At 57.4% G+C, this 24,813-nt stretch overlaps 3 protein-coding genes across 11 annotated transcripts in view; all 3 read left to right on the plus strand.

Annotated features, from left to right (window-relative positions):
• Positions 1–8,449, plus strand: part of GBF1 (golgi brefeldin A resistant guanine nucleotide exchange factor 1) — a 93,144-nt gene extending 84,695 nt beyond the window's left edge. For 2 of the 4 annotated variants that reach the window (XM_072340605.1, XM_072340607.1), the window contains 11 exons: positions 109–331; positions 1,917–2,080; positions 2,357–2,603; positions 2,955–3,154; positions 4,015–4,165; positions 4,524–4,654; positions 4,961–5,062; positions 5,602–5,715; positions 5,949–6,126; positions 6,323–6,460; positions 6,810–8,449. In XM_072340605.1, coding sequence (XP_072196706.1) covers positions 109–331; positions 1,917–2,080; positions 2,357–2,603; positions 2,955–3,154; positions 4,015–4,165; positions 4,524–4,654; positions 4,961–5,062; positions 5,602–5,715; positions 5,949–6,126; positions 6,323–6,460; positions 6,810–7,096 — 1,935 coding nt within the window. In that variant the 3' untranslated portion in view covers positions 7,097–8,449. The remainder of the gene's footprint in view (positions 1–108; positions 332–1,916; positions 2,081–2,356; positions 2,604–2,954; positions 3,155–4,014; positions 4,166–4,523; positions 4,655–4,960; positions 5,063–5,601; positions 5,716–5,948; positions 6,127–6,322; positions 6,461–6,809) is intronic. The other 2 variants (XM_072340606.1, XM_072340608.1) reach the window with 1 other exon arrangement.
• Positions 8,450–11,691: 3,242 nt separating this feature from the next.
• TMEM150A (transmembrane protein 150A) lies at positions 11,692–15,484 on the plus strand. 2 transcript variants are annotated; one of them, XM_072340632.1, is made up of 7 exons: positions 11,692–11,845; positions 12,740–12,787; positions 13,594–13,665; positions 13,790–13,857; positions 13,988–14,139; positions 14,225–14,404; positions 14,841–15,484. In XM_072340632.1, the coding sequence occupies exons 1-7, from the start codon at positions 11,781–11,783 to the stop codon at positions 15,060–15,062; spliced, it is 807 nt and encodes a 268-aa protein (XP_072196733.1). In that variant the 5' UTR covers positions 11,692–11,780; the 3' UTR covers positions 15,063–15,484. The 2 variants fall into 2 exon arrangements, with proteins under 2 accessions (XP_072196733.1, XP_072196734.1); XM_072340633.1 differs by having other exon boundaries at positions 14,012–14,139.
• On the plus strand, positions 15,108–23,589 carry NFKB2 (nuclear factor kappa B subunit 2). 5 transcript variants are annotated; one of them, XM_072340613.1, is made up of 24 exons: positions 15,108–15,344; positions 17,513–17,673; positions 18,170–18,280; positions 18,542–18,620; positions 18,789–18,829; positions 18,929–19,027; positions 19,153–19,304; positions 19,585–19,691; positions 19,784–19,942; positions 20,119–20,223; positions 20,349–20,434; positions 20,532–20,670; positions 20,754–20,870; positions 20,945–21,130; positions 21,219–21,354; positions 21,433–21,547; positions 21,715–21,922; positions 22,008–22,177; positions 22,265–22,367; positions 22,446–22,660; positions 22,853–22,922; positions 23,018–23,190; positions 23,258–23,369; positions 23,450–23,589. In XM_072340613.1, exons 2-24 carry the CDS (start codon positions 17,629–17,631, stop codon positions 23,569–23,571), a joined length of 2,850 nt encoding a protein of 949 aa, XP_072196714.1. In that variant the 5' UTR covers positions 15,108–15,344; positions 17,513–17,628; the 3' UTR covers positions 23,572–23,589. The 5 variants fall into 5 exon arrangements, with proteins under 5 accessions (XP_072196714.1, XP_072196713.1, XP_072196715.1 ...); XM_072340612.1 differs by lacking the exon at positions 15,108–15,344 and adding an exon at positions 15,737–15,838; XM_072340614.1 differs by lacking the exon at positions 15,108–15,344 and adding an exon at positions 15,737–15,838 and having other exon boundaries at positions 18,792–18,829.
• The last annotated feature ends 1,224 nt before the right edge of the window (positions 23,590–24,813 follow it).

The following is a 24,813-nucleotide window of genomic DNA, read 5'->3' on the forward strand; positions in this document are numbered from 1 at the left end:
CAACAAGCAGCAGTTGTAAGTACCCCATAGTAAGGAAGGAGGACTTTGCTGGAGAAGGGAGTGTATATAATAGAATATGTTATTCTTGCTGTCTCTTTCTGTGGCTAGGTTCTCCTCTCATTACGCATCCTGCTCATGATGAAGCCAAATGTGTTGTCCAGAGTTAGCCATGAGGTTGCCTATGGCCTCCATGAACTGCTGAAGACCAATGCTGCCAACATTCATTCTGGGGATGACTGGTACACGCTCTTCACCCTCTTGGAGTGTATTGGGTCTGGAGTAAAGCCACCTGCAGCCCTGCAGGTTACAGCAAGGGCAGATAACGACACAGGTAAGATAGGCCAGCTTTTGCTAGGAAATCTGATGCCCGCCTGCCAGATAAGCAGCTGCTTCCTCAATCTTTTCAATTAGCAGAGGGGGCTGCAAGAAAACAAAGCTGATATTAAACTACATTATCAAGATTAAAGACCAGCACCTGCTGTTCACTTCTACCCCATGGTCTGTCCCTGGCTCTACTCTGCCACCTCTTCGTACTCTGAGCAACAGTCCAGGTGCTCATCCCCAGAGGAGCAGTGAGGAGGAAAACTGATACCAGTTGCAGCAGCTGTAGGTCTTTGCACTGCCCCATGGAGTATATTGCGGTGGTTGTAGTCTGGTGCCATGGGTAATACGGCCTTAATCTCTCATCCAGGTGTGTAATGTAAACCCAGCTGTTTCCTCTTTTAGGGGACTGGCTCCTTTATGTCCTCTTTTTAAGGATTTTGTAAAGGGAGCAGTTCTTTAAACTTCTATTTCCAGATCAGTTTGTGTTCAGAGTGCCTGAGCAATTCCTGTAAGTCCAACCCACTGATTCCCACTTCTCTTGACTGTGTTAGTAGACAGTCTTTCCAGCAAACTGTTCCTCTTCTGCTGTAGCCAGCTGGCAGCGTGTTTGAGGCTGACATCTTCAGACTTCCACAGCAAAAAAATAAATTAAAAAGAAGGACTTTCCTAAAAGGCTGTTCTCCTTTCTGCTTTTCTAGAACTTTTTTGCTGGGTCGTGATGCTGTATGCTGTACAGCTTGTGGCCTTTGCTTTCTGGAGCAAATACTAGATTTTTTTCTTCCAGCTCTTTTTTTACTGCTCCTGTCTTTGCTGCTTGGACAAACTTCTTGACTATGGCATCCTGCAGGTCAAAACATTATTTCTTTTTACCTCCTCCTGAAAATGTTTGGTGCACTGTGTTCACAGCAACTCTAGATGCTGGTGGATTTCTAGATAACGTTGAATGATGGGAGAAAAGGCCCACAATTTTGGTTCAAAATAACTTTATTATGGTGCCTTAAATATGGCCCTTGCAAGGATTTCTGAGCTTGGGACACATGAAATACGAGATAATCTTGAAGTTCTGGGAAGGTAGATCAGGTGGACATGGAACATGCTGAAGTAAACTGCTGTGAATGACAAACACTTCACCAGTATTAGTGTGGAGTTGTGTGAGGGACCTCAAAGGCCACACAAGTCCTGTCATTTTGTGTTGTGCTTTAGAGTTGCCTTGGCTGAAACTGGCACCTCCAGCGGTTCTAAAATATGTGGTACGTGTGATTCTTCCCCTGGGGTTCAAGTTGTTGGAATTTGCACTTTTAAATCCATGGTCAGTTGATAAGTGACTTAGCAGAGGATAGAAATTCCCTTTCTTCTGAAGGGTGAAAACAGATGTACATACCAGGAATAAATGCCAAGGTCTATGTTTCCTGCTGTCTCCTGTGCACACTTCAGTTACAGTTGTTCTTCCTTTTCCAGGAGGAAAGGCCTGGCTCAGATTCTTCCAGGATCCACCAGTGGTTCTTAGCTAAAGCTGATCTGGATTGCTTCTCCCATATTCATAGCTGCTCTTCCAAGTTCACTCTCTAAAACCTATGCCTTTTATCTTGAAGGTGCTCAGTCAGACAGTGAGGTCTCCTCCTCCTATCATCCAAGTGACATGAGCCTAGACCGTGGCTACACGTCTGATTCAGAGGTGTACACAGACCACGGGAAGCCAGGCAAGATGCACCGCTCAGTGACAGATGTGGATATGATGAACAGTGGCTGGCTAGTGGTGAGTAACCAAGGGGTTTCTGGTGCCAAAAACTAATCCTAGTTTTTGGAAGAGGGTGTGGTAGGGAGATAAAGAATAAGACTGTAGAAGAGATAGCTAAGGTGAGCTGACAGTGTAAAGGGAGGATGTGGAGAAGATGCAGATGGAGAGCAGAAAGGTAGGAGGAAAATGTGGAAGAAAGAGAAATTGTTTCAGAAGAAAGGTTCTTTCAGCACATGCATGCAGTGCAGTTCATTACACTACTCACTCCTGCTACCCTCTTGCTGTGCCCTGCAGGTGGGGAAAGATGACATCGACACCTCTAAACCCAGTGCTGGGCTCAACAGGCTGGGACCGTCTCCTCTTGTCAACCAGTACAGCCTGACTGTGGGGCTGGATTTGGGCCCACATGACACAAAGTCTCTCATGAAGTGTGTAGAGTCCTTGTCCTTCATTGTGCGAGATGCTGCCCACGTGACACCTGAGAACTTTGAGCTCTGTGTCAAAACCATCCGCATTTTTGTGGAGGCGAGCTTGAATGGAGGTAAGATGACCTTTGATTTGACAGCTGGGATCAGGCTTGAGAGTGCCCAGCAGCATGAAGGGATGTGTGAAGTATTGTTGGAGAATGAGTTCCCAGCACTCAGATAATAATCTTCTATGAGAAAAGTCCCTGTCACTGTAACACAAGAGGCCTGTACCTAATGTGAAGGTAGCAGCATCAGCAAGTGTTGGCTTCCTGTTGATGCAGAAGACTGTTCCTGAAGGGCACTGGGTATCTCTTAAAATGAGTAGAACCCTCCACTGAGATGTCAGAAAGTGGCTGCTGCATGTGCTGAAAGGCTGAAAGCATTTTGTGATGGAGTGTGCATATTGTATGTTGCTACCTTTTTAGGCTCTAAGTCCCAAGAGAAAAGGGGGAAGAGCCACAGACATGATAGCAAATCCAGTCGGTTAAAAAAAAAGCCAAAGGAGAGTTCCACACGGCGATCACGGGTCTTGAGCCAGCACCAGGCCCACGCACACAGTGATGAGGATGAGGATGAGAGCATCCCTGCCAGCTACCACACTGTGTCTTTACAGGTTAGTCAGGACGTAAGTATAGCAAGGATTTCCTCCTCTCCTTTCCCACACTTGGGACCTTGCTAGGAAGTCACAGGACTCTTCATGGGATGGGGGGAGGTTGTATCTTGGGCTAGTGACCACTGAATAGTGAAGGTTAGGGCTGGTAGCAGTGTGTGGTTCTGCAGTGAGAGACAAAAGCTAGAAGAGTAGGTGTCTGGAAAATTTGTCACTGAGAAGATACAATGAATGTGGGTCAAGGGAGTTTGGAGACATGAGGTTCATGTGAGATTGGTGGAGTCTGACAGAGCATGTGAGCTTACGGAGAGAGGAGAACCTGGTGGGCTGGGATGCAGGTTCTTTAAGTACAGAGGACTGGAATGCAGGAGTTATTTTTCTCTATCTTGACTTTCAAAGATGAGAAGACATAGGCGTGCTGACTAAGCACTAGTCTGTTGGACCACAGTTCAGTAGTAGAGTTGTTTGGATGCTGTCACATGCCATTGGAGAGTTTTTGCATGTTTCATGCTGCTTTAAAAAACTAAATAAGTTGCAAGGAGGCACTTGTCCCTGGGGAGCATAGCTGAGTCGCTCTTGTTCTCCTTAATCCAGGCAGGGCAATGTGCTGTGTATTGCAAATGCTCTGTGCAGGCTCCATTCTTTCTCCTGGGAACTTTGGAATGCCACTCCCTCAATGAGGGAATTTATATGGCTGCTGACTGACAGTAATCTTGTGGAGGATGCCCAGTACTTGAATGCTTAGGGATTGCACAGATAACTGGGCCTGAAACTATCGCATAGCAGCTGGGATCCTCTTAGCCTTGGTTTGGGGAGGAGCAGAGACAAGGTTTGATTCAAGAATTGTGTTACTTAATGTGATGCTTGACTTGCAGCTCCTGGATCTCATGCACACCTTGCACACACGAGCAGCTTCCATCTACAGCTCCTGGGCAGAGGAGCAACGCCATCTAGAGACTTCAGGGAGGAAAATCGAAGCAGATTCCCGAACACTGTGGTCAAACTGCTGGTGTCCTTTACTACAAGGTAAAGTCATCCCCTTGTGATGAGAAGTGAGCAGAGAGACTTTCAATACAACATCAGCCCTCAGGAAAATGGAGGAGCCAAGGGCTAACTGCAGATAGCAAGCAAAGGTTTTTAGGTTCTGCTGTGTAAATGGGAAAACAACATGGGGTCAGATCCAGAAAGGTATCTTTAGTGTGACTTAGCTACCAGCTTACTTTCTGGATGTGATGGTAAATTCCCAGTCTGTGACCTAGAACAGGTATGAAGCTTCTTATTCTCCTCAGTGTGTTTGGTTTTTGTTACCTTTCTGTACCTAGGCTAGGTGAGTGGGAATGTGACACCTTCTCTTTGGGCTCTGCACTGAACCCCTTTCTTGCAGGTATTGCCTGGCTATGCTGTGATGCCCGACGCCAGGTACGGATGCAGGCACTCACCTACTTGCAGCGGGCCCTCCTTGTACATGACCTGCAGGCCCTAGATGCCCTAGAGTGGGAGTCATGCTTCAATAAGGTAACCTCCTGGTTGGGCTGAGCATGCAGGTATTACAGCAGTCATGAAGAGCAAAACTCTTTGTAGGAGGCATAATACTGTCTTCTTGTAATACACAGGCATCTCCGTACTTTGCTCCTGTGAAGTATTCCTCTCTGCTTAGGCTTCTGAAAGAACCTCTTGGAAATCAATCCACATGTTCCATTTCTCACTGATTCCCTCATTCTCCTTGTCTAGAAATGAGTTCCAAAAGCCAGCTTCTTCTTTTAAGGTGGTTAGATGAAAAAGACTGGGTGAGATTTTCTCAAAGAAATATCAATCCAACAGGTGCTGTTCCCTCTGCTAACAAAGCTCCTTGAGAACATCAGCCCAGCTGATGTTGGTGGAATGGAAGAAACTAGGATGAGAGCCTCAACTCTGCTCTCCAAGGTGAGTGTGCTTCCACTGTCTGAAAGCTCAGCAGAGAACAGGTGCATCAAGAGGACAGCGTTGTTTGCTTCTCAGCATCTCTGATTTGGTGAGATGTCAGTTTGCTAGTATGGCTGTCTTCAGTGCTGAGCTTTTCTACCACCACCTGCTGCTGGGATGTGCCTTCTTTCCAGAGCTGTCTCTGTGACCTTGGGTTCAGAAAAGTTGTCAGGAAGGTGCTAACAAACAGTGGAGAGAAGTAAATCATTCAACATTAATTAAAGACAGTTTATACTAGAGGTGAAGTGATGCATGTCACAAGCACAAGCCTGGGCCTGAAGGACTGGAGGAGGTGCTGATTAAAACTTAGGTGACCTCAGACAAGAGAGACAAGATTCACTCTTCTATGTAAGCAGCTTAGAAGAATGGATTCCTCTGGCATCCTCTGGCCTTCTAGCCTTCCACAGGGAGGGGTCATTTCAGATTTGTGAGATTGGCTTGCCAAGCCATGAACAGCAGCCTTGATACTACTGGTTAACAATGGTTGTGCTTTTTCCTAGGTGTTCCTACAGCATCTCTCCCCACTGCTCTCACTGACCACTTTCGCTGCTTTGTGGCTGACAATCCTTGACTTCATGGACAAATACATGCATGCTGGCTCCAGTGACTTACTGGTAAGGTGCTGAAAGTGCTGCAGTGCTTTGAACAGTCATTCATGAATTTTACCCTTCATGCTTTATTTGCTGTTGTTTGTTTGTTTTTTTTTTTAATTTAACTCTTGCAAACCCATTTGTTCCAGTGTGTCCCTTTAGCCTCTATTTTCAGTGCAGCCCGTGAGCTTTTATTGAGCCTTTGTTCATTGCTGTGTGCCCCATCTCTCTGTGCTAAGGAGTGCCTCTGATTACAGCTGGAGGCCATCCCAGAGTCTCTGAAGAATATGCTGCTCGTAATGGACACGGCTGGGATATTCCACAGTGCAGACTCAAGGACAGGATACTCCGATCTTTGGGAGATCACCTGGGAGCGGATTGACTGCTTCTTACCTAGGCTGCGAGATGAGCTCTTCAAACAAACAGTCATCCAAGGTACAAGGGAATGAGAAACATTAAAAAAACAAGTCTGAATCTACTGCTTGCACCTTGCCGTACCCAGCTGCCATAGTGCCTGGGTATTACTGATGATACATTCAGGAGGATATGAGAGCTTAGCATCAAAAGGAAAAACTGAGGGTGGGCAAAAAGAGAGTAAACTGGTGTAGTGTCTCACTGTTTGTTTTTCTAGATCCTGTCCCCAGCATATCAATGGAGCAGCATCCTCAGAAGTCAATAGCATCTGCCCTGCCCCCTTCTCCTGTGGGGGATGTGCGACCAGCCACCCACCCAGCTCCATCGGAGAAGCCCTCTGAACTAAGTGCTAGTGGTAAGTCCCCATTTCCTTCTTTCTGGAAGCATCTTCCCAGAATGTGAAAAGCATAGATCCGCTTTTCTTTGCTTTGACCAACTGTTCTGTGTTGTGGAACCCGTTCTGCTTTCAAATGATTTGGTTATGGCCTTTGTGCTGAGATTATTGTGGATAGAGGCTAAGGCAGAATGCTGTGATTGACACCTGCTCCTCAAGGCCCCTTACCAAGGCATGTGGAAAGTCTGGGGGAAACAAAAGAGTTTGAAAATGTCCCTGAAGCTGATCCTTAGTCTAGATTAACTTAAGGCTGAAGTTGACTTTGTCCATGCCTATATAAAGATGTATTTTTATCTCTTCTTTCTTCCAGAGTCTGAGAGAGCTTCTGCACCTGCATCCCCCACCGTCAGCAACTCTTCCTCTCCTTCATTCATGGCATCAGCGCCAACAAAGACAAGCCCCGTTACAGACATACCTCCTACAACAGCACAGCCACCACTTATTCTGCAGCCTCTTGCCTCTCCCCTGCAGGTTGGGGTGCCACCTGTGACTCTGCCAATCATCCTCAACCCAGCTCTAATAGAAGCCACCTCTCCTGTTCCCCTCTTAGCTGCTCCACGGCCCACTGACCCCATGACAACCTCTGAAGTCAATTAGCTCAAAGGTATCTGAGAACTGTCTGCTGAGGAGGCTCTGGCAGAGGATGCTGGCCAAATGTTCTGTGATAGCGAGCATGTTTATTTTAGAAGATGATGTTAATCTGCACAGAAGGGCAGCTGCAGCAGTTCCCCAGAGCACATCGCATTTGTTCCTTTCTAGCGGCTTCTGCCTAGAAATTCCTGACTGCTGCCTACTTGGTATCCAGTTCCACTGACCAGTCTCCTTCCTGCCTTCACTATCTCAGGGACCAGGCAACACCTACACCCAGCAGCCTGGGACCAAGCTGCCACTGTGTCATCTGGTGAAAAGGGAAAACGCCTTGATTTAACACCAGAGAGGGGCAACAGTATAGGACTGCCTCTCAGATTGTTCAGTTCAATCCCTGGACAATTCCACAGCTGTTCCCTAGCTTTCCTACCCCTGCTTCTGGCCACACTGCTTTATTTGGGCTGTGGGTATGCCTGGGCTCAGCAGGTTGAAAATTTTGTCTAGAGGATTGCTCACAGTATAGTTTGCAGCTTGCTATGCAGGGCTTCTTGTATGCGGTAGCCACATGCTTTTCTTCTGCAACATAGATTGCAATAATTCCCTGACCAGTTAGGGAGCAGGGAAGCCTGGCAGGCACAGTGCTGCCTTCCTCCTATCCTTCTATGTAAAGGCCGTCTGGACAGAGCAAATTCAGGAGGTTCTGCCTAGTTAATCGAATAAGGAGGAAATGCAGAGCCCTGTAATGTCAGAGCAGAGCACCATGGCCATCTATCTAACAGCACTTGGGGAGCTGCTCCCCTTGGGCTGCACAGCAGTGCTGCATTGTCCACCACTTGCTTTGTTGGCCCAGGGTTGTCCCCTCCTCTTCAGCTAGAGAAGATGCTGGAATCAGTGGCTCCTGCTGGCAATGCCCAGCGAGTCTGCTGTGCTGAGGAGCAGCTTTCTTTCGGAAGCTTCTGCAAAGATTGCATCCTTATGCATCTTGTGGTTGTTGAGAGCCTGCCTCCTTTTCCACCTGGATTCTCCTGCAGCTGATAGTTGTCATTCCTGTGCTTCTGTCTTGCAGCAAGGATGTCCTGCTCTTCCATCCCTTCATGTCCAGAGCAGAGCTGGCTGCCTGGCAAGCACTGCATCTCAGTTCTTCCTCCTCTCTGAATTAGTTGGCTAAATTCTCAGTAATACCAATCTCAGAAATCCCACTGGTGATTGGGAGGGACACAGGCGTCAACTCCAACCCAGTGTATGCTGTACTGAGAGAAACCCGAGGTTGGGGTGGGAGTACAGCCAGTGTACATATGGGGTAAATGGCTTACAAATCCAATGGACTTTTTACAGTGTAATAAATACATCCTGTAAATGAGTGCTCTAGTGTTGCAAACCTTTTCTGTTGTAATTTGGTGGCCCAAAGAGTGGAGTTGAATTATCAAGGGTACTGCACCTTTCTGCCAACCCAGTGGCTCAGTGCTCTCTAACAAAGCGAGGGGGAGCATGGATGGACTTGCTCTAACAGCTGGTTGGTTCTTCTGGGGGCTGCAGTGGAGACTAGCCATGCAGAGGCTAAGTAGAAAAGGTTCCATCATAGTTAAAGGGAAGCTGTAGCATTGGTGTTACGTTGGTGCCACGCAGCCAGGACTGAAGGCAGAAGGCAAAGGCTGAAGAGCAGGTGCCCTGCAGTATCTCAGCACACAGCCCCCTCTGACAACGTGTCTGCCTGCCTTTCAGTCTGTTGAGAAACAACTGACAGGACTCAGGGTCAGCAGGAGATCCTGGACTCCCTGGGATCCCTTGCATGGATGTGGGCAGCCACGGATACTTCCCTCATGGTGCTTTCTGCTGTAGCAAGATCCACGCGGTGCCTTTAGAGCTGTGCAAGGCATCAGCGCCTTCTGTTCTCAGAGGATTCCAGAAGACTCTTACAGGTCTGATAACAAGTTTTAAGAAGTTGGAATTTGTTTAAATCTCACGGGTAAAGGTCTAAATATTGCGTAATGGAAGTGTGACGAGCAAGCTAGGAAAATCCCAATCATAAATCCTTGTTCTTTTCCCCCTTCCACCATTTCTGAGAGAATTTCATTCATTTCACCTTCTTCACCCTCCTCTGCTTCCAAAGCCACGGTCCTTCCTGCCTTCAGATGTTTTCCTTCATGTGTTTGAATTCTTGCACTGCCTGCCCATGGTGCTTCTATAACCTCTCTGTCCTGTACTTCCAAGCCTTGACTTCTATTTACAGCTCTGTTTTTCTAAGCTGCCTGCTGAAACCTTTCGATGATTAACTCTTTGTAAACCATTACTCAATTCTAAAGTGCCTTTGTGTGAGCACTGCTGCCCTCTGATCCCTGGACACTTGGCCAGCCCTTGGACTGCTCGTTGTGCTGTGGTGTCGTGGCAAAGCCCAGCGCTTCCTGCTGCCTGAAGATGGTTGTTTTGGAGACGCTGTGTTTCAAACTGTTTTGCAAACCCGCTTTGCGCTTGGATCACCGCTACATCTTCATTCAGACAATTGCGGCGCAAAGTAAAAGCTAGCAGAGGGAAACTGCAGGAAATGGGACTGGAATGTAAGGAATGTAGGATAGAAAGACAAAATTATGCTCTAGACAGTCTTCGCTAAACGGCAGATAGGAATGGACAGAAAAAAACAGATTCATTTCAGCGTTGTTTGGATTTTGCGATAAGGAAGTTTTGTGTCTTTCAGAAAGAAACCACCAGAGAAATGGCTTGTTTTAGTGTGAGCTGAAAGGAGAAGAGGAATGAGCTGGCAGGTAGTGTGTGCTTGAGACCATTCTACTGACCGGGCCGCATGAACCCCCTGTGACCGAAGCCCCAGGACAGCGTGTGGCCGGGGAGGAGGGGAGGTCCTGGCCCTGGGGTTTGTCCCAGTGTACACATCTTCAGTCTTGGACTTCTCTCTCATTTTTATGGGTCTGACTCACCGTTGTTCCAGAGGATGCTGGACAGACATCACAGCACTTGGGGTTTGCTTGCCTCTCGCCGTTCCAATGTACATACACCGAGAACTTCTGCAGCTGAAATGGAGCAGGCATAAATGTCAGCAATCAGCATATGTCAATAGGACAGCTTACTGTGAAGCCTTCTAACGGGAAAAAGCCCTGCTTAAAAGAAACGCTCTGACTGCAAAACATAAATTTGGCACTGAAACTTTAAGTGCAGACTCGGAAGCTCTGCAGCTTTTCATTGGATGCACTATAGAAACAATGATAACGGCTGAGCACTAAGCGTGCTCAGCAGCCCTGGTGTGCAGGTACGAGGGCAGTGAGGTGCTCTGAGCTCCTGGAGCTGCTGAGCTCCTGTGGAAAATCCACCCTTGTTCAAGCCAGCTGCTTCCTGACACTGCAGTCCTCACTGCTCTGCACCACCTGTGTGTGCAGCACAGCCAGCTTGGCTTCGTGCTGCCCGTCCCATTGTCCAGGAACAATCCCGGGCCCGCGGAGCTGCTGGAGGCCGCAGCAGCTGCAGCAGTGGCCGGCATCCCCACAGTGGGTGGCATTGTTTTGCTGCTGCCGCCGTGCAGAGGGTTGGGACGGGCAGCAAGGCAACAGCAGTGGGGGGGAGTGCGGCCTAGAAATGGAGCAGTGGAGGGCTGCATCCCACAGTGAAAGCTTGGAGAAATGTTGCACTCAAAGCCATGCAGTGACCCCGGACCTTTGAGGAGCTCGGTGTGGATTGCGGTTCAAATTTTTCTAGATCTTCAGGAGCAGCAGGTCGCAGTGTGCAGTGCAGCACCCTGTGTTACATAACCTCTGCTGGAGCCGGGACGGGGCACAGGTAGGGCACGGCCAGCTTCCCACTGCTCCTTGCCTGGAGCTGGTGGAGCAGGGTCCCTGCCAGGGCCTGCACACCCACTGCTTACGGGAAGGCTGGGGGCCTGCAGCCACATGCCCCTGGCAGCGGGAGGGTGTGTTGGGGTGGGGTGCAAGCAGGAAACGCGGCTGCTGCTCCCATGGCACGACCCGGCTGCACAGCCAGGACCTGCTGCGCTTTCTCTTCTGTGTGCAAATCCACCCGTTAAGAAAAACGGAAACTTTGCCGTGCAGTTGGGCCGGGGGCGGCAGCCGGACCTCAGACCTGAGGGTAGGAAGGGTCAGGGCAGGAGACCGCGGCGTGCTTTACGCAGCTGTCGTGTCTGCTGGCAGGAGGACGAGCTCAGCGGCCGGGCTGCCACGAGCCCCGTTCCCGCGTGTGCCAGTGCACAGGGAAGAGGAGGGAAGTGAGAGAGGTCCTCCCGGCCCGGCTTGCTCCGCGGTGCCGAAGCTGTGTGCGCGGGGAGGGCTGGAGCTGCGCCAGCCGTAGGCGGGGTGGTATCGTGGCTACGGAGAGCATCGCCCCGGCCGGGACGGCTCCGCTCCGTGCCGCCCCGCTCCGTGCCCCGCCGCTCCGCGGGCCGGCGGCGCTGCCGCCACGTGGCGCCCGGGGTCGGGCCGGGCCAGCGCCACTCCGCGCTGCCCGCCGGGCGGGGCGGGCTCTGCCGCCGAGTGGGACCCCGCGGGGCGGAGCCGGGCCGTCCCGTCCCGGCGCGGAGCGGCGCTGCCGACCTCGCTCTTCCCGCCCCGCTCCCGCAGCGCCCGGCCCCGGCCCCGCGGCGGGCGCTGCCCATGGGGAGCGCGGCCCGTCGGCGGCCCGGCAGCGCGAGACCCCGCCGCTCGGCCCCGGCCCGCGGGGCGCGCCCGGCCCCGCCATGCCCGCCTGGGCCATCCTGCCCGTCATGCTGCCCGCCTTCACCATCACCGGCATGTGGATCGTGTGAGTACCCGCGGCCGTCCCCGCCGCACCCCCGCGGCGCCCGTCCGCGGCTCCGGCTCGGGGGCTGCGGTGTCCCGCTCGACCCGGGCTGGCGGCCGTCACCCCGGTCGCCCCGACGTCCTGGGTCGGCAGTGCGGCGCCGTGGGCGGCGGACGAGGGCTTTCCCCAGGTGGGGGCTGCCCCGCGCGCTGTCCCACTGCTCGCTCTGCGTTACGTGGCACCCGGGGCCACGCGGGGCTCCTCTCACCTGTGCCTGCTACTAACTTGGCCCATCTGGCCCAGCGGCCGCGGTGGTGCGCGCTGCGCGGGGCTGCCGGAAAGGCTGGGCCGACCTGTGCCCGAGGTGGGACACCGTGACGAGCGAGGTGCCAGACGCGGGCTGTGCCGGCGGGGCTCCCCCTGCTCACACCTCCCCTCGCACAGCCACAGGGCTGCCCGCTGCGGCGAGCCCACCTCGTCCCACACCTGCCTGCTACCGCTTCTTCGTGCTGCACCCACATTTATCCAGCGCCGCGGTGAGGAGCTGAGTGGGGCCGATCTAATGCACGTGGAGCCCTGCCAGCACTGGGCTGCTTCTCCAGACTGCCCTGAGCCCCTGGCAGCGACCTGACAGGCTGAGTGCTGCTGGGGCATGGTGCAGCATGGTGCAGCCAGGGGAGCAGCCGTGGCTGTGCAGGACCCCAACAGAAAGTAGGGTCGGGGCGCTGATGGAGCCTGGCCCAGCAGGGAGCTGTGGTACAGAGCTGGGCTCAGCCACTTACAGGGGCACGGTTCCTGCTCAGGACAGTCACGGGACGGCAGTGCGATGTGGGCAGAGCAGAGCGCGGTGCCACACAGGCAGCCCCGGACTGTTGCCCAGGCTCATAGCAGTGATTGCGCTCTTGTCTCCCCCAGGTACGCCATGGCACTCTCCAACAACCACATCTGCCCTGTGCATAACTGGTAAGGCTGGGGGCGGCGAGGCCCCAGTAACACAGGGGGGACCACGGGTCCCCTCCAGACATCACCTGCTCTGCCCATGGGGTTGGGTGTGGAGCCATATGGGGACGAGCTGCTTGCAAGGTTGCGCACTGCGCGGCCAAGTCTTGAGTCTGCAGCCCTGCTTGGCTGCCCCGTGTGTGGGGACAAACACTGAGCACGAAAAAGTGTGACACGAGTGGGCAGGTTGTTGCAGAGGGCCGGGTGTCTCTTTGGGGAGAGCTGAGCCCTGCTTGCTGGAGGCCAGCCTGGTGGTGCGGGCTGGGAAGGGAGCTGTCAGCTCGCTGTGCCACCCCAAATCTACCCAGAAAACGCGAGTTAATGCTCAGCAGAGAGTTTGAAGGAGGGAAAAAAAACCCAACTGCTGCCGTTTCCTGTCTGATGGCTTACTCTGCCTTGGGAAGAATGTGTTTGTCTCTGTGGCATAAACAGACGTTAATGATGAATAATGCTTCCGAACTTCGGGCTGCTTGCCTTAAAAAAAAAAGAGAAGCTCCCAAAGCAAACAGCAGCACAAGGGCAGGCCTTGAGGCTCCACGCCTCACTCGGGCTTGCGGTTGGAAAACAAAACCACCAGTAAATGAGGAGACAGAAAACACACAGCGGGACCGGCCCAGCCCTTCCCAAACCTCCATCCTGTTTAACCGTGCGCTGGCTGAGCCGCTTTGGCTGCAGGCGGGCGCCGTAGGCTCTGTGGGCATGAGGGTGACCCCGATGGGGATCCAGTCCTGGGGCCTTCGGCTCCCCAGCCCATCCATTGCTCCCTGCAGGAACTACAACCAGTCGTGTGGCCTGGACAGCCCCGGCTCCTGCTGCACACTGGATCACATCCCGCTGGTCAGGTGAGGGGCAGTGGGGGCCTGGAGAATGCTGGGCGGTGTGCTTGGGGTCATCCTTGAGCAGACCCCAGGGGGACCTCGCAGCCTGGTAACACCTGCTGAGGGCTGCCCTGCCTTGTCCCCACAGCAAGTGTGGCACCCTGCCTCCTGAGAGCTGCTTCTTCAGCCTCATCTGCAGCCTGGGCTCTTTCATGGGTGAGTGCGTGGCATCGGGCTGGGAGCAGGCGTTGTGTGGTGCCAATCTGTGGGGTGCCTGCTGTGGTGGGGAGGGGAGCAGCCGGGCATCAGCGCCTCCGGTCATCAGGGCTTGCTGCCATTGGTGCAGACAGGTGCTGTCTCCATCCCGCAGTGATCCTGGTGGGGCTGCTGAGGTACGCCCACGTCCTGGAGCGCATTGGGCCTTCGCTTCTCAACACCCTGGGGCTGGCTGCCGGCTGGCTCTGTGCTGCTGGGCTCACCATGGTGGGCAACTTCCAGGTAAGGCTGCGGGGGTGGGAGTGAGCCAGGCTGGGCTGGGCTGGGGGACGGGGAGCATGACACTCTACCCGCACCGTGCCCACAGGTGGACCACGCCAAGGTGCTGCACTACATTGGGGCAGGGGTGGCCTTCCCCACCAGCATGCTGTTCGTCTTCCTGCAGTCCGTCCTCACGTACCGTGCAGCCAAGACCCACGGGCACTACTGGACTGGCCACCTGCGCAGCATCCTCACCGCTGTGGCCTTCGTCACACTCGTCTTCAGTATCCTTCTCCTGGCCCCTTGGACCAGGTGGGGCCAGGCTCCAGCCTGATGCTGTGTGGTCTGGGGGTACGGCAGCCTTACGGGCTCCAGTCCCGTGCTGGGTGGAGCGGGGAACCAGCTGTTTTTATTAACAGGTATTTTGAGCCCTTGGTAATGCACAGTCTGAATTAGCTATAGCAGTGCCCTGACAGAGCTGAGGCTGACCCAAGCGGAGCACAGAAGCACTTTGTGCAGGGCCCTGTGCAAGGGCAGCGCTATGTGGCAGGGTTGTACAGGGGCTGGGAATGGGCTGGGGAGCAGTGCAGGTGGCAGGGGTTGGAGGGGAGGAAGCGCAGGGGAGTATTAGTTCTGAGGTGGTGGGATTGCTGCAGGGGGCGCTGTCCTTTGTGTGTACCTGGGATACGGCCATGCTTTCCTTGACCAGCATGTCCTCGGGCGGTGTGTTCTTCATCCAGGAGAGCTTCGTGCTGCAGCATGTGGCCGCCCTGTGCGAGTGGGTGTTCATCATCGATGTTCTGGTCTTCTACGGCACCTTCACTTTTGAGTTCGGGGCCATCTCTACAGACACCTTTCTGGTGCTGCTGAGAGCCAGCCGGGCCCCCAAGAGCCACAAAGGGGAGGACAGCCTGCCTGGCGTGGAGGGGCTGCCCATGCTCTGAGCTCCGTGCCACGAGCGTCTCCCACCATAGTGCCTCTGGGTGCAGTGTGTGCGTGTGTGTGCGTGTGCACATGGTGCTCGGTACCTGCCCTCCCACCTGGGGCTGCAGCCCATGTCCCTGCAGAGGGGCTGGGCCTGCCTCCTTTCAGCTGCCAGATGCAATGAGGATCCCTCTGCCCAGGCTCTGGCCAGTGGCTTCCCTAGGGTCTCTGCCCATTCCACGCTCCTTGTCAGCCAGCAGGGGAGGCCTTGCAGGTCTGCAGCTTCTTGGGGTCTGGCCAGGGTGAGTGAGTCCTTTGTGGCCTTTACTGTCCCCTGGGCTCGTGGGAGGGCAACGAGTGGGTGTGTGTGGACATAGAGCTACGTATATGTATATATATATATGTGTGTGTACATACACATATTATATAGTTTTTCCTGTCCCTTGAGAGGGGTGGTTGCTGCTGCTGTGCGTGTTGATCAGGTTGTGCTTCCCGACCAGCTCACAATCGGCCTAGAACCCACCGGTACGTGTAGTTCAAAGAGGATTTTTTATATATAATATATTAAAAACAGACAAAAGTTACCGACAATGCGCGAACCAGAACTGAACGAACCGCAGCCCCGCAGGCCCCCATCGGCCGGCTGCGCTCCGCCCCGTGTCCCCGTGTCCCTGCGTGCGGGGCGGGCCTGGAAGCCCCGGGAGGCGGAGCCGTGCCGGGACTTTCCCGGGGCAGCGGCAGCCGCGAGGGGTCGGGGCTGAGCGGCGGTTCGGCCGCGCTGCGCTCGGGGTCGCAGGTGAGAAGCTGCCGCCGGTTCCCGCGGGGCTTCGCTGCTCCCGTACTGCGGGGTGGGGAGCTGGGAGAGAGGGGAGGGGGGTTCGGAGCTGGCGGCCGTCCCTGCGGTCGACCGTGCCCGGGGAAGGTCGTGTGTTCCCCTGCTGAGCTCGGTGGGTGCCGCTGCGCGCGGAGGGGCCCCGCAGGGCTGCCCCAAAGCTGCCTCGGAGTTCGATGCTGCAGCGGACCGGTGGGTGATGCGGGAACCGGGATGGAGCCCGGGAGGGGCTTCTGGGGGCTGTGCGGGCACACGGCAACAGGAGGGACGTAGCTGATCCGTGTGCGGCCGGGGTTTGCCCGAACTAACGCAGCTGTTTTGGGAGAACTGCGCTCAGGTGGTTCTATGCTAGAGGTGGGCAGTGGGCTGCGAGCTTGGTGGCCATAGCTGCGGTGGAACAGAGTTGTGCAGACAGCACGAGGTTGGGAATTTAGGGCCGAGATTTGCGACTTCAGCCGGCTCCTGGGGAGCAGAATGGCCCAGAGGAGTGGCCCAGGGTGGGGGCTGCAGCACGATGCCTGTATGCCTGCGTGGGTCGGAGCACTCCTGCTGTGTGCTGTGCTCCTGGAGCACCTTCCTGGGGCTGCTGCACATCCCTGCTGGCAGGCAGACTGACAGACATGGAGCTGTCCTGCCTGCAGGGCACCAACACAGCAGCTGTCACGGGAGGGAAGAGAACAGCATCTGCTGTTCTCAAGTTCAGAAGGTTGTGGGTATGAGAGTGTGGCTGCAGTGGGCAGCAGCAGGCCTTGGCACCTGAGCTGTGGGAAGGCTTGAAGATGTGGGGCAAGAGGGAAGTGGGCTCCCATGGGACCGTGCAGGGGGGAAATTGGGGCCTCTCTGATGGTTAGGGCTGCTTGGTGCAGAAGGCAGCCCCCTGCCTGAGAGCAGGGCTGAGCTGTGTGGCTTCCAGGAACAAGGAAATGAAGCTGCCCCTGACCCTGCTTACGAGCCAGGTGTTCCAGCTTCTCCTGACACATGGGCACAGGAAAGGGAAACCTCTGGAGTGAGGTGTGGGCTGGACAGAGGGCAAAGGCTGCCCTGTGGTGCACCCTTGTTATGCTGTGTGCTGCAACAAGGGCAGTGCTGAGCAAGCTGGGAGAGCCCCTCGGGAAGGGACAGAGAAAAGAGAGCTGCTGCATGTGAAGGGCACAGCGGGCCCTTCCCATGGGCCCATTGGGCGTGATGCTGCGGTGCAGGGATACTCTTCTCCTCCTTCATCTCCGTGACATCCATGCCAACAACTCTGGGGGCTGAGGGTGCAGGGGCAGGATCCCAAGAAGGTGTGGTGCTCCCCACCAGTGCAGGGCCAAGAACGTGCTGTGCTCTCGGGCTCTGGGAACGACCCAAGGAATGTCCCCCAGCCCCACACCTGGGCTAAGGCCCTGCCTCAGCTGCACCTCTGGGCAGGGACACAGGGCAGCCCCTGGAGGCCCAAGGGGCCGGAGAATCTCCTGGAAGAAGCGCTTTTCAGCTTCCGAAGAACATGAGTCACGCACGAGCTGAACAATCCCCTTCCTTCCCCGTCTCCCACACACCCAAAATCCCCCGAGCGGGACCTGCAGCGGCCACTGATTCAGAAAATCGCGGTATGAGGGCACGGCGGACTCAGATTGTTCTTTTTCCTTCCTTGCTCAGTGAGGAGAAGGGATGCGGAGGAAGCGAGCTCACCCCGCGCTGCCCTGACCCTGCCCTCTGCCCGAGCTCCGCGGCGATTCCCTGCGGCAAACCCTGACCCGGCGGTGCCCGCGGCGATGCTGGGGCTGGACGGGCTGCTGCGGCCGGCCGCCTCCGGCACGGTGAGCCGGGGATGCGGGTGCCGGGGTGGGCCCTGGGAGAGCGGGGAGGAGGGGTGGGAAGGCGGGTGGCAGACGCCCCTCGAAGGGGAGGTCGCGGGGCCGCCCTTACGCGGAACCCGGCGCGGCGGCGGCGGCGAGAGCCGCTCCGTGCTCCGCCCGGGACGCGCCGCGGGGCAGCGCCGCGAGCCGAGGATGGAGCGTCCCTGCGTGTGCGGGGCCGAGCCCCGGAGGTGCCTCCGGGATTTCCAGTCCTCCCGGGGCTGCCCCCGCGGGGCCCCGCCGCTGACTGATTGCGATCCTCCCGCTCCGGGCCCAAAACTCCCCGGGTGTTTCGGGAGGGATGGAAGCGACTCGCCCCGCGCCCGAACCCCCCGCTTCGCCCCCGCCCCGCGCCGCCCTCCAGCCGCTGGTTGCCGCGGGGCCGTGCCGAGCCGGCGGGGCGGGGCGGGGCGGTGACGCGCGGGACCGTCATTTCCCGGCTCCGCGGGGTTTCTAGGGACTTTCCGGAGCGCCGTGCCTTCCTGCCGCCGCCGGCCCCGCTCAGCGCCCGCTCTTCCCGCAGGCCGGCGGCCGGCCCCGCAGCGACATGGACGAGCACTTCCAGCCCGTGAGTGCGGCCGGGGGGTCCCGCGGGGTGCTGTCTGTCCGCTTGTGTGCGCGCGTGCCGTCCGGACGCCTGTCTGTCTGTCTGTCCGTCTGCCTGTCCGTCCTTCTGCTCGGGCTGGGGGCAGCGGCGGACCCCGGGTGGGCACGAGATGGGCTTTCTGTGTCTGCTCCCCCTCGTCCCTAGGAAGTGGGGGAGGTACGTGGGGTCTGCTTGCGGCAGGGGGGGTCCAGCCCTGCAGCTCACTCTGCTCTTCCTTCCCAGTGCCTGGATGGGATTGACTACGACGACTTCAGCTTTGGCTCCCACATGGTGGAGCAGAAGGAGCCCCTGATGGAGACAGGTAAGGGCTGCGTCCCCTTGGGTGGCTCGCAGCAGCCCCGTGTTCCCCTGTCCCCGGTGTGGGCTGGCTGGGAGCCCAGCCCTACACTCCAGAGCAGGGCTGTGCTACCTGGCCCCGCTGTGCCCCATCTGCTGGGGTTCAGCGGTGCCTCTCCTCTTGGCCCTCCAGCAGTCGGCCCCTACCTGGTCATCATCGAGCAGCCGAAGCAGGTGAGGGCGGCACTGGGGCGAGAGCAGGCGGAGCTGTCAGCGCTGCAGGGCGCGTTCCCAGTGCTGCCGTCAGGCTGAGCTCTGTTTTGCTTTCCTCAGCGGGGCTTCCGATTTCGGTATGGCTGCGAGGGCCCTTCGCACGGGGGGCTGCCAGGAGCCTCCAGCGAGAAGGGGCACAAGACCTATCCCACTGTCAAGGTGAGCACCGCACTGCTTGGGAGTGCACCCGGGGGTTTGGACGATGCTCGGAGGAGGGAGGATGTGAGTCAGGCTGTAAGGAGCCCCAGGTCCGGCTTTGTGCCTCAGCTCCCTCGTCCCCGCAGATCTGCAACTACGAGGGGATGGCGCGCATCGAGGTGGACCTGGTGACGCACAGCGACCCTCCGCGTGTGCACGCACACAGCCTGGTGGGCAAGCAGTGCAACGAGGCTGGCAACTGCATCGCCGTGGTGGGGCCCAAAGACATGACGGCACAGTGCGTGTGGGGCGTGCTCTGAGACCTGCGGGAGTGGGGCGGGAGCTGCGTGTGCTCTGTTGCTGCGCACAGAGTTCCCTGTAGGTCCCATAAATGCAACCCCTGTGCTGGCCCAGTCTGGTTCCATGTACATCCCCTCCAGCCCTGCAGGTCCACACCGTGGCTGTCGGGGTCCTCTCTTCTGGGCTCCTCTCTCTCCCGTGGCCCTGCACCACCACCCCTCGTGCCACGCCGCTGCCTGCTGCTCGGCTCTGTGCTGACTGTGGGCTCTCCTGGGCAGGTTCAGCAACCTGGGCGTGCTCCATGTCACCAAGAAGAACATGATGGAGATCATGAAGGAGAAGCTGAAGAAGCAGAAGACTCGGAACACAAACGGGCTGCTGACAGGTGAGGGCTGCGTGGGTTGGGGCAGCGGGGTCATGTGGTGTGGGGCAGCTGCCGGGCCGGGCACAGGATGTCTGACAGCAATACCCCTGCAGAAGCTGAGCTGCGTGAGATTGAGCTGGAGGCCAAGGAGCTGAAGAAGGTCATGGACCTGAGCATCGTGCGGCTGCGCTTCACCGCTTACCTCCGGGACAGCAGTGGGAACTTCAGTCTGGCGCTGCAGCCCGTCATCTCTGACCCCATCCATGACAGCAGTGAGCACGGGGATGCTGTGGTGGGGACATGGGGGGGGCTCCCTGCATGGGACCACAGTGCTCTGGGTGTGCTGCTCACCTGGCTTACTGAGTGTGTGACTGGGTGTGTGGCTCCATTTCAGCCCCCCTGGGCTTCTAGTGCTCCACGGGGCTCCCAACACCTCTTGGTCCTACAGAGTCCCCTGGCGCTTCCAACCTGAAGATCTCACGGATGGACAAGACTGCGGGCTCAGTGCGGGGTGGGGACGAGGTCTACCTGCTGTGTGACAAGGTGCAGAAAGGTAAAGGGCTGCAGCTATCGAGACAGGCTGCAGCCAAGCAGACACGAGCCCCGTGGCTGCGGGTGGCTGTGTCCCTGCAGCCAGGCAGCAGGGCAGGTGGTGCCCTGAGTCCCTTTCCTCCCCAGATGACATTGAGGTGCGGTTCTATGAGGATGATGAGAACGGCTGGCAGGCCTTTGGGGACTTCTCCCCTACGGACGTACATAAGCAGGTGCAGAGGGATGGCACGAGTGGGTGCCTGTGGGCTGGGCAGGCCCATTTTGGGTTGCAGACCAGAGCAGGGCCCAGCACTGTCCTCTTGTCTGCAGTACGCCATCGTCTTCCGCACACCCCCCTACCACAAGCCCAAAATTGACCGTCCTGTCACCGTGTTCCTGCAACTGAAGAGGAAGCGCGGTGGGGACGTCAGCGACTCCAAGCAGTTCACCTATTACCCTGTGGTGGAGGGTGAGTGCTGTAGGATGTGGCTCCTGGCCCTACGGCTGGGCTGCTCCCCTGCCCCTCACTCCCTTCCTCGTCTCTTCCTGCAGATAAGGAGGAGGTGGAGCGAAAGCGCAAGAAGGTGCTGCCTCAGTTTCCCCAGCACTTCGGCGGGGGCTCACACATGGGGGGTGCCGGCGGTGCTGGGGGCTTTGGGGCAGGAGGAGGTGAGTGGGAACGCCCCACACCCTGTGCTGCCAGCCTGGCCTGACCCAACCTTGACCCGGCCTTTGCTTCACAGGTGGTAACCTCAGCTTCCCTTACTCGTCTGGGCTGGGCTACAACAACCTCTACTCCTCCAGCCCGCACCCCGTTGGGGGGGGGTACCAGGGCGGTGTGCAAATGAAGGCCCCCAGTGAGAGCAAGGACGGAGATGACAGACAGGCGCCTACAGAAAGCACCTACTGCAGGGAGCTGCAGCGGCACGGTAGGAGGGCGTGGGATGGAGGCTGTACCTGGGGGGGCCCTGGGGGACCCAGAGCCCTCTGGGGCTGATGTCCTGCCTTGCCCTGCAGCCCACCTGTGCCACCTGTGGCTGCTGGCACGCCGCAATGCCCATGCCCTGCTGGACTACTCGGTGACTGCCGATCCCCGCATGCTGCTGGCCGTGCAGAGGCACCTGGCAGCCTCACAGGATGAGAATGGGGACACGTGAGTGCTTGGGGCTGGGGGCAGCTGAGGAGAGATTTGGGGCCGTGGAGCTGGTGTGAGGGTAGTCCTCTTCTGCAGGCCCTTACACCTCGCCATCATCCATGAACAGACGGCTGTGATCAAACAGCTAATTGAGGTGGTGGTCAGCATCCCTAGTCAGCAGATCATTAATATCACCAACAACCTGCAGCAGGTACTGGGTTCCTGGGCAGCACTGTCACAGAAAAGGGCCGGGCTGGGGGTGTCTCTCTGAGCCTTGCTCTTGTATCCAGACGTGGGGCTGCGGCTGCCCCATCACAGTGCCGTAGATGAGGGGTTGGGGGACAGGCCCATTGCTGTGATGGTGCTTCTGTCCCACAGACGCCACTGCACCTGGCGGTCATCACCAAGCAGCCCCAGGTGGTGCAGCTCCTGCTGCAGGCCCACGCCAACCCTACATTGCTGGACCGCTATGGCAACTCCCTGCTGCACCTGGCACTGCAGACGGGTGATGAGGAGATGCTGCGGACGCTGCTGGCCCACCTGGGATCGGCCACTCCCTACCTGCTGTGCCTGCCCAACTTCCACGGTGAGTGAGCTGGGGAGGGAAGGGGCCATGTTGGAGAAAGGCCCTGGTGCCACAGGACGGTGCTGAGCCGGTGCCACTGCCGCAGGTCTCCTGCCCGTACACCTGGCTGTGAAGGCGAAGAGCACAGCCTGCTTGGACCTGCTGGTCAGGAAGGGTGCGGATGTGAACGGTGTGGAGAGGCAGGGTGGCAGGACCCCGCTGCACCTGGCCGTGGAGATGGAGAACCTCAACATGGCCACGCACCTGGTGAAGAAGGTAGTTAGGGGCTGGTTCTTCACGGTGGGGTGGGTGTGGAGGTGGAGGCAGGGCCCCCTTCTCATGGCATCACACTTTTTTCCGTAGCTGGGAGCAAATGTCAACAGCCGGACCTTTGCTGGGAACACCCCCCTGCACCTGGCTGCAGGCCTGGGCTCCCCAACCCTCACCAAACTGCTGCTTAAAGCAGGTAAGGTGCAGCCCTGTCCCGCTGCTGGGTGCCACGAGCAGCCCCTGCCCTCGGGGCTCAGCCCAGACCTTCTGACAGGGGCAGATGTGCAGCGTGAGAACGATGAGCCCGTCAGCCCCTCCTCATCAGAGGCCAGCAGCGACACAGATGGTGACCCTGAGGAGCAGGAGCAGGCCATGGAGCTGGACCAGCTGACCCCAAGCCTCCATCCCACCACTGGGGAGGAGCAAGCAGAGGCAGGGCCCCGGCAGCGCCGCTGCCACACAGCGCTGGACCTGACCCGGAGCCAGAAGGTGTGTAGGGATGCCGCATGAGCGGGGCCGTGGGGTGGGATCTCCAGGAGGTGTGGGGGCAAGGCCAAGCCAGGAGCTGTGGCCGGGGCCAGCACCAGCCTGGTACCCCTCCGTGCTGCAGGCCCCGTGGGATGCTGGGGAGCATTGGCTGGAGCTTGGGGCGATGCTCACATCCTTTCATGTGCCCTGCAGGTGCGTGACATCTTGCTGCAGGCCTCCCAGCCACGGCCGGATGCTGAGCTGCCCACTGCCCCCCGGCCAGGTGAGCAGCCCTGCTGCAGGCACGGCAGGGCCAGGATCGCCCCCCTCACGGCAGCAGGGACAGACGGTGTGTGACAAGGGTACGTGTCCCCACAGGGAATGTGCTGTCTCTGGACGGTGATGCGCTGCAGGGGCTGGAGCAGCTGCTGAACCAGGACAGCAGTGGGTCGGACTGGATGGAGCTGGCTAAGAGGCTGGGGCTCTGCAGCCTTGTGGAGACCTACAAGGACACCCCTTCACCCAGCGTCAGCCTGCTGCGTAGCTACGAGGTTGGTGCCAGGCCCTATTCCTGTGCTGTCCCGTGTGTGTCCCCTGCTCACTATGCTCTCCCTGCAGCTGGCTGGGGGCAGCCTTGGGGGGCTGCTGGAGGCACTGGACTCCATGGGGCTGCGTGGGGCTGTCAGAATGCTGCGCAAACCTGAGCCGCTGGAGAAGCAACAGAGCACAGGTGGGGGACTGCAGGATGGGGCGGGGGGGGGGGCGCTGCCCTCAGCCCTACCGGCTGACGGCCCTGGCCTTGCCCTGCAGAGGTCAAGGAAGACAGCGCCTACGGGAGCGAGTCGGTGGAGGAGGAGCAGGCGGCCGCCCTGAAGCCGAGGCCGGCGCCAGAGGGCGAGCTGCCCCACAGCCAGCAGCAGCAGGTGCACTGAGGGGCCGGGGGGGCCGCGCTGCCCCCCGCCCTGCTCCTCCCACACAAGTGCCTTCCGGACTGGGGGCTGCGCTGCAGCCTTGCTGCCCTGCTGCTCAGGGCCCGGCCCCATTCTGCTCTTATTTAATGGTTCCGTGCCTGGTGAATAAAGGGGACACGGTTTCCATTAGCCTCAGCCCTCTGTGTCTGCCCGGCCCGGAGAGACTCAGGGAGAGCAGCCAGCTGGTGGCCCTCAGCATCACCCCAAGTGCCTGCGCTGTCCCCAGTACTGCATCTGGGCTGCTTGGGGGAAAAAACACAGCGCACCAAGAACTGAAGAGCAGGTTTTACTTCAGTAACCGACAGAAGAAGCTGTACAAAGGTTTTTCTCCCCCCGAGCCACCTGGGGCAAGGGTGGATATATATATTTTTTTTCTTCTTTTTTTTGTTTTTTTTGCAATAGACTCAAAAGAGCAGAATAAAAAGTTTGACACATTCGCAAAGTGCTGAAACTGGCGAGGTCCCACACACCAGGACCAGCAGCAGCCCCAGTGCCAGCCCCATCTCCACATGCCCCCAGCGCTCCTGAGGCCACGCCAGCACCTCTGGCTTCGCTCACCCTGTGGGCATGCCTGGGAACTAAGAGAGCCTGCAGCCAAAGGGCAGGCTCCAGCCTCTGCTCCACTTCTTGTTGGACTGGCACCCAGCTTTGTGTTCTCCAAGGCCCTCGCGATGCTTTGGAGAAGTGGCACTGGCAGGAAAACCCCTCTCTCTCCATACCCCACCGCGCACCCACCTCTGCCCAATGCACGCCCAGGCGTGGCCCAGGGTCATGTCCAGACTGCGGGGCTGTGCCGCATTTGCAAAGAGCCAGCATGCAGGCAATGCTGCTCAGCCACAAGGCTCTGCAGGAGGGCTACTGGTGCTGGACGGGGGCTTGCAGCACAGCAGTGATGCTCAGCACACTGCCTGGGGGGCTCTGTGTCCTCCCTCAAGTCTATGTAAAAACATTTTTCCCCCCAAAGTGCACAGGCTACAGGACATGGCTGAGTTTGGTGCACTGATCTTTTGTATGTTTTTTTTCAAATAGTTCCCATAAAGCGTCAAAATTAGCCCCCCCAGAAAACTCCCTGGTGGTCAGCTCGATCTGGTACTAAAAAATGCAAAACTGTATCACAAAAACCGTCCAAAAGTTGTAAGAAAGCAAGAGGCGTGGGGGCTGTGGGGAGGGAGCCCTGGGACCCCCCAGCCCTTGGGGTTGGGG

Source organism: Excalfactoria chinensis, chromosome 6 (genome assembly GCF_039878825.1).
Source record: "Excalfactoria chinensis isolate bCotChi1 chromosome 6, bCotChi1.hap2, whole genome shotgun sequence".
Lineage (NCBI taxonomy): Eukaryota > Metazoa > Chordata > Aves > Galliformes > Phasianidae > Excalfactoria > Excalfactoria chinensis.

What these genes read in the sequence shown, in the direction of transcription:
- TMEM150A (XM_072340632.1), top strand. Translation starts at nt 11,781, where the DNA reads ATGCCCGCCTGGGCCATCCTGCCCGTCATGCTGCCCGCCTTCACCATC. An exon ending in CAGCCTGGGCTCTTTCATGG is followed by an intron (nt 13,858 to 13,987) that starts GTGAGTGCGTGG and finishes CCATTGGTGCAG; the next exon opens with ACAGGTGCTGTCTCCATCCC. An exon ending in CCATGGTGGGCAACTTCCAG is followed by an intron (nt 14,140 to 14,224) that starts GTAAGGCTGCGG and finishes CCGTGCCCACAG; the next exon opens with GTGGACCACGCCAAGGTGCT.
- NFKB2 (XM_072340613.1), top strand. Translation starts at nt 17,629, where the DNA reads ATGCTGGGGCTGGACGGGCTGCTGCGGCCGGCCGCCTCCGGCACG. An exon ending in CTATTACCCTGTGGTGGAGG is followed by an intron (nt 20,671 to 20,753) that starts GTGAGTGCTGTA and finishes CTCTTCCTGCAG; the next exon opens with ATAAGGAGGAGGTGGAGCGA. An exon ending in GCCCACTGCCCCCCGGCCAG is followed by an intron (nt 22,923 to 23,017) that starts GTGAGCAGCCCT and finishes GTGTCCCCACAG; the next exon opens with GGAATGTGCTGTCTCTGGAC.